Source organism: Microcaecilia unicolor, chromosome 3, assembly GCF_901765095.1.
Source record: "Microcaecilia unicolor chromosome 3, aMicUni1.1, whole genome shotgun sequence".
Lineage (NCBI taxonomy): Eukaryota > Metazoa > Chordata > Amphibia > Gymnophiona > Siphonopidae > Microcaecilia > Microcaecilia unicolor.
The window spans coordinates 220,955,552-220,962,418 of record NC_044033.1 but is presented as its reverse complement, the minus strand read 5'-3'; the positions used below and the strand labels follow the sequence as shown (position 1 = coordinate 220,962,418).

General features: G+C 45.9%; 1 protein-coding gene across 1 annotated transcript in view; it reads right to left on the bottom strand.

The window, feature by feature from the left end:
- Positions 1 to 1,439: 1,439 nt before the first annotated feature.
- Positions 1,440 to 6,867, bottom strand: part of LOC115466325 (histo-blood group ABO system transferase-like) — a 102,967-nt gene continuing 97,539 nt past the window's right edge. The window contains exon 9 of the mRNA XM_030197502.1: positions 1,440 to 2,388. Coding sequence (XP_030053362.1) covers positions 1,719 to 2,388 — 670 coding nt within the window. The 3' untranslated portion in view covers positions 1,440 to 1,718. The remainder of the gene's footprint in view (positions 2,389 to 6,867) is intronic.

Here is a 6,867-nt window from a genome sequence, read left to right as displayed (position 1 = left end):
TTTCCTCTGGTTTGGCGCCATGCTGACTAGAATAACAAAGTCTGATGTTTTCCAGTATTGTGTCTTTGGGGGCCCAAGATCCCAGCTCTTACCATCATAGATGTTTTCTTCTTGTCCATGAAGGTCCCCAGCACAGTAAAAGTTAGTTGTTTTGCCTCGGTTAGCCTTGATATGTCAGCAGCCTATTACAGGAACAAGCCTCTGCATGGAAACTGACATGGCCTAAGTCTATGAAAAGTCAGGTTTATAATATAGAATAGTGTTTCACTGTAGTGCTACATGCTTTGTCCCTACATTTCCATCTATTTCTCTCACCCTGGATCTCCTATTCCACTTCCTCTTATTCCCCAATCTCTCACTAACTCTCTCCTCTTTCTTATCCCCTGCCCCCCACTATCCATCCTCTGCCCTATTTCTCCCTTTCTTTCTTTCATCCAGCCTCTGCCTTCTTTCTCTCCTCTTTCATCCAGCATCTGCCCTCTTTTTCTCCCTCTTCCATCGAGCGTCTGTCCTCGTTCTCTCTCCGCTCCTCCCTTCAAGAAAAAGAGAGCAGATCCTACATGGAAGTGAGGAAACGGGGCAGACACTAGATGAAGGGGGGGAGAAAGAAAACACATCCTGGATAAAAGGGGGAAGAAAAAGAGGGCAGATGCTGGATGGAAGGGGAGAGGGAGGTGGGGAAGGTCCTGGTGCCCTTGCTGCGCAGCAACTTAAAAGGTGTGTAACCATGCAGCTACCCAGCTTAGACAGAACATTGACTTCAGCTACTTACAACAAAAAGTTTGTTTTGTCTGTTCCCTTTGACTTTGAGCCAAGAGACAAACACATTCTTTCTATCACATGCATCATTCCTGTCCATGCAAATTCTGACCTTTGCTAGGTACACGCTTCTTCTACTAATACACATAATGCACAGAAAATCCCTTTCTCCTTATCATTCTTGCACAGAAAATCCCTTTCTCTTTATCATTCTTGTACACTTAACCCTTTGAGTCAACTTTGAATTCTGAAATCTGTGTTCACAGTCTTCAAGCTCCCTTTGTGGGGGTGTCCATCATTGGCATCTCTACTTTGTACCAAAGGCAGTGGAGTATGAAAATGAATTCCCAATATCCCTATTTCTCATCTCACCACACTAACCACTTGGACAATCCATTTGAAGCATCTGCTTTCACAGACCCCATGTTTAGTCACAATCTACTGTTGCCACCATACCAGAACTAAGCCCTGCAGCTTTCCTCACTCTTGAAACCCATGAACAAGGATCCCAATGGGGAGCATGGAAACAACAAATGATATTCTATATAGGGGTTGAGAAAAGAAGTAAATAGGGGTCCATGGTAGAGGCCTACAAATGTATATTTGTTTGGGGATTAACATGGTATTAATCCAGCCCTGGCTGTGGGACAGCGGCACCCTGTAAATCCACTCTAAGAAATCTGTTGTCAGCTGCATCTAATAGATTGATTTATTTTTGCACTTGGTTTAATATTATTCTTTCCAATCCAATAGAACAGTGGTTCCCAAACCTGGTCTTGGAGGCACCCCAGCCTGTCAGGTTGGGGTGCCTCCAGGACCAGGGTAGGGAACCACTGCAATAGAATGTTTGGATACTGCACCATTCAAATCTCTCTCTCACTTCTCTCCTCCAAGACAAAGACATGTACAGAAACAACACCACTAGAAACACACATACATACATGCTTCACGTATGCTTTTTAAAAATGTTTATCTCCATGGTTCACCCGTTTAATCTTTATGTCCTTTGGGCTCCCAAGACTGTTGCTCCATATATATTCAGGAGACAACACTTTTGTGGGTTTATTGTAGACAAGATACTTGTTAAAGTGACTTTCTTCAAAGACCCTTGCTTGAATACCATTGGCTTTGTCTATCTGGATGCCTTCATAGCATGTTTTTGTCAAATGGTAGATCCTCTGCACTGTCCCAAGAAAGAAATTTGCCTGGTAGTAAAAATCTCCTTCATCTTCGGGAATAAAAGCTCGAGAAGCTGGGCGCCTTTCATACGGTAAATTTTTACGTTGACTATGGTAAAATCCAGGATGAATCACGCTTACCAAGTCCCCAAGGATCTCCACTCCTATAGGGTTCAACATCACTACATCTGTATCTAAACTGACTAGATAGTCCACCTCCTTCTGAAATAACAGTTCAGTTTGGTTTTTGAGGACCTCCATCCTTCCCAGAACAGCCTGTTCCCAGTTAGAGTATTCAGGAACTGTGATGATCCTCAATGTTCTGCTTATTTCCAGATTGAGAGCTTTCACTTCATCAGGACTATCAGTAAAGACATAGTAGTTCACCATTCCTTCTTTCATGAAGTATCTCTCTGCAGATTCTAGGAACTTCTTAAGTAATTTTATATACCTTGAAAAACAATTTTTTTCTTATTAATATTATGTCCTAACAAGGAAATAATTCTAAATATCTTGAGTAGGAAGGTCAGAACCACAGGTCCAAAAAGTTTATAAAGCATTTTCCTCATGTAAAGCCTGTTTTAGATGGTAAATAAAGAGCAGACCAAGTAGAATTGCAGACAGTATCATTTATTCACTACTAAAACTGTCAAGTCTTTATACACACATGTCCTACAGGGCCATGTTTTCTCCCAGAAGGGCTGCTTCAGGGGCAGTAAATTACTGTGAACATGCATGCATAAAGTCAGTAATAAAAGACAATTCAAATAATAAAGAAAAAAAACACATATCCCCTGATATTCAGCGCTATTTAACTAGTCAGAATGGCTGCTGACCAGTTAAATAGTGCTTAACCAGCTATCCATCGATATTCAGTGGGGAATAACCAGCTTTCCTCCGCTGAATATCCCTGGTTAGCGGCTACCATATAGCCGACTGTATTTTCCAATAGAACCGGCTATCCGCCGATTTTTAAACCAGGTTTCGCAGCCATATTTGGCCATGTGAAAACCTGGTATATCTTTGGCCAGTTTACAGATAGCTGGCTAAATCTGAATATTGACTTAGCCGGTTATCTTTAAACTGCCCAAAAATAAGCCGGATATTCAGTGCCGGTCTTACTCCTGTGGTCTGAATATTGGCCCCATAAATATTAAAAAGTGAAATATTTATGTGTTTTTATTTGAGTAAAGCAGCAGTTCCCAAACTGTGCACCGCAGCAAACTCAGGGGTGCCACAGCAAATCCCAGCCTCCCTCCTGCCATCACCTGAACCACTACTACTCCCCCCAATCCAGCGTCTACCTTAGTCCTCTCTATTCCTGCTCCCCCCACACATACCCACCCCTGCTGCTTCTCTACATGAGCAGCAGCAGCACTGGCAAAACAAGCTGCAGCCATGCGGCACCAGACTCTTCACATACATGGCTGATGATTCTGCTCCCCAGACATCACTTCCTGTTCCGGCCTCCGGGGCACAGCCCATAGCCGCTTGTATGGAGAGTCTGGTCTCACGTGGCTGCAGCTTCTTTTGCCACTGCTGCTGCTCATCTATAAAAGTAGCAGCAGCAGGGATGGGTGTGTGTGTGGGGGGGGGGGGGGGCAGGAACAGAGAGGAGACAGATGCTGATTTGGGGGAAAGAATCACAGAAGGCGCTTAGGCTGAATGGAAGGGGGAGCATGAGGGAGGACCAGGGGCGTAGCCAGACACCCAATTTTGGGTGGGTCTGAGCCCAAAATGCGTGGGCATGACAACCCTGCCCCCTGCCGCCCCCCAACATTTCTCCCTCCCCCCCAGACAATCTGGGGGGTCATTTAACTCTACTCCCTTGCCCTCCTGGTACCTTTAAATTCTTTATGTCTTCACCAGCAGCGAACAGCAACTCATTCCTCTTCGCTTGCACCGGCTCTGACCCTTCCCTCTAATGCAACTTCCTGGTCCCACAAACAGGAAGTTGCATCAAAGGGAAGGCTCGGGGCCGGTGTCAGCACAGGGAACGTGTTGCTGCTTGCTGCCGGTGAAGAACTAAAGGATTTAAAGGTAAAAAGGGGAAGGGTCAAGGGAGTGGAGTTAAGTGATCCCCCACGATCTCCTAGAGGAAGAGATGCCAGGAATCTTCAGCTGGCAGGTCTTGGGGATCCCCGCCAACCACATCACTGCTGTACTTCTGCTGGGTGGACCTGAGTCCAAAGTGGGTGGGCTATGCCCACCCGCCCCACCCATGGCTACGCCACTGGGGAGGACAGAGGCTCCATGAAAGTAGGGGAGAGGGAGGGCAGAGGCTGAGTGGATGGAGGAGAGTGGAGGGACTATGTGCTTTTAGAGGAGGGCAGTTCTGTAGAGCCTTTTGTTCTGTCCTCCGACAGCCTCGCACTAGTTTATAACGTGATCCTAAAATGTGTGTAATGCCTTTACTGTTATTCTCAGTCCCAAGGACTATCATTGCTGCAGTTTCCCCACTGGAGAAATACATGAGCAATGCACTGGGGGTAATGTAGTTCACAGGCAGTGCAACCACACTTGTTTGGCTGTGTAAGAACTGCTATCACTGGTTGTGAGGCTGCTCAGACCTTCTCTCTCTCTCCCTCTCCCTCTGCCAAGCTTGGCTCTTTTGTCTTCCTGTTCAGTCTTACTATCAGAGGTCAGCCAGGTATGACCTTTCCCTCCTATCTCTAGGACTACCCCTTGCTATCCGATAGCAGGCTCTGTCCCCCATTGGTCTCTATCTGCTCCTCCCTGTGTGAAGCCCCACCACTTCCTTGTCCTTTCAGCCACGTGGGGCTTCTTCCTCCATTATAGCCAGGGCATGGAGCCAACACCATCTCGCTCCAGACAGCTCTGTCCTGCTGAAAATCCCTGTAACGTCTAAGCCCTCGCACTCCCTGTAACGAACCTGGATTTTTTACCCTGTAAATATCTTCTTCCAAATGAGATATTGCACATTGCAGTCACCCAGCTTTGGACTATTTCTACCTGTTCAACTACTTTCCCCTCCCCCTGCAATACAACTACCTCTCTTCAGATCTCCACCTCCCACAGCCTCCAGATTAAGAAGTCTCTGTATCCTGAACATCTATCTGTGAGTAAATTATCTGTGATTTATTCAATAAAAGAGACTTTATAAAATAATAGAGACTTCAGGTGATTGCTGCGCCAGGGTTATGCTCCATGATATTGGGGTTTATAATTACCAAGCCCCAAGAGTCATGACAGTAAAAAATCCAGAATTATAACTGAATAGCTGTGAGGAAGTTTGGAGCAGGACAACTGTGCCTTTAAGAGAACAGAAGGGTCAAGTGTGTGGAAAAGAAAAGGAAAATCAGTAACTGCGCATTGTCTGGATGTTAGTTGATCTGCATTCTAGTGAAGCCATAAGGAAAGCAATGTTGGATGATCTGTTAAAGTTAAAATACATTTACTAGATAAGTGGAGCTTGTGAAAGAAGCAGAAAATCGTGGAGGTTTAAACTGAATCCAGTGTCTGCCTGCATTCTTGATAGTGATCAATTTAAATACCCTCTCCTGCACAGAAGGGACCCCTTCTCATCTGGCTCACCAGTAAGCAAAGTAAAAAAAAACAACAAAAAACAGAATTAAAACTTACAGCCATCTGCACTGTGTTTAAAGAAATCAGTGACTCTGCTTGCACTGCCTATGTTAATTGAGATGCATTTAAGTGAACTTGCAGCCAAAGAGAGCAACATCGGACTGTTTAAAGTTTAAAAGCATGTATCAGAAGAGCTTAGTTGTGAAGAAGCAGTGTCGGTCTGTCCCAGCTATCAGAAAGGCTAAGTTGTGAAAAGGCAGAAAAGATTTGCAGAGTTTTCAAAACCAAAGCTTTGAAAAGAATGTGCAGCTAGCTCTTTGTTTGAATATCACACCTCTGTGATCACTGAAGACACTTGGAAGGTCCCCCTCCCCTCTCCCTCCAGCCTCAGAAATCTGAGCCCTGAAGGTCTTTGGGCAAGAAGGGCGGGAAGCAATCTGTTGCTAGGTTACTGTTTGAAGCGACAGCCCTGACTCAGAGCTACTCTCTCCAGTCCCCCCTCCCTCCTCCTTTGCCCAGTAACATAACAGTGAAACTTGATCCAGTTGAATCCAACAGCTTGAAAGACAAACTGCTTCGTGCTGGGTAATCCTTACATCCCCAGCCCCCCTGCACACAAGAGTTGACTTTTCACTTAATAAAGACAGATAAGCAAACCAGGGCAGGATGGCAGAACTTAATGCCTTACAGACAAGACCAGATGAAGTGTCCCCTGCACCAGGCGCACAGAAATGGCCAGAGGGCATCGCATTGTTCAAGAGCAGAAGAACTTGCCAGGTAACCCAGAAACTCCTGGAACTTTATCAAGCAAAGCAAGAAAAGTACAGCGAGAAACTAAGCCGTTCCAGCCAATCGACAGCCAGGTCGGCGGCCCTTCAGGCGCGGGTTATGGCACGGGTGGCCAAGGCTCAGTATCCTTACATTGCACAAGAAGCCGCCCTGAGGCTAAAACTGGTTGCGCTGGATGCTGAGGAAGCCCGCAGAAAGGCCAAGATGGAGGTTGGAGAAGCGCGCATAAGGGCGGAGATGGAGGCTGAGACTGTGCGTGAAAAGCTGGGCGAGACATTATCACAGAAGTGCTCCAGCAAGAGAAAAAACTAGCTTCACTAGAGGCAAAGGCCAAGGCTCTCGAAGCTGCTGCAGATCAGAATGACAGAAAGAAACGACTTAACCACCTTGTCTCTGAAGATCCTGCACTAAGAACCAAAGCTCATGCGATGGCACACACCCCATCACCTACTAGCACATTAAAGCAATTTGAGTCAGAAGAACCCTCATATACCGAGGAACCTGATCTACTTTCGTCAGAGTTTAACGCACCCAAGATGAATGAGCCTAAAGCAGAGCACACTACAGAGGCAAGCTCGTACGACAGTGACTCACA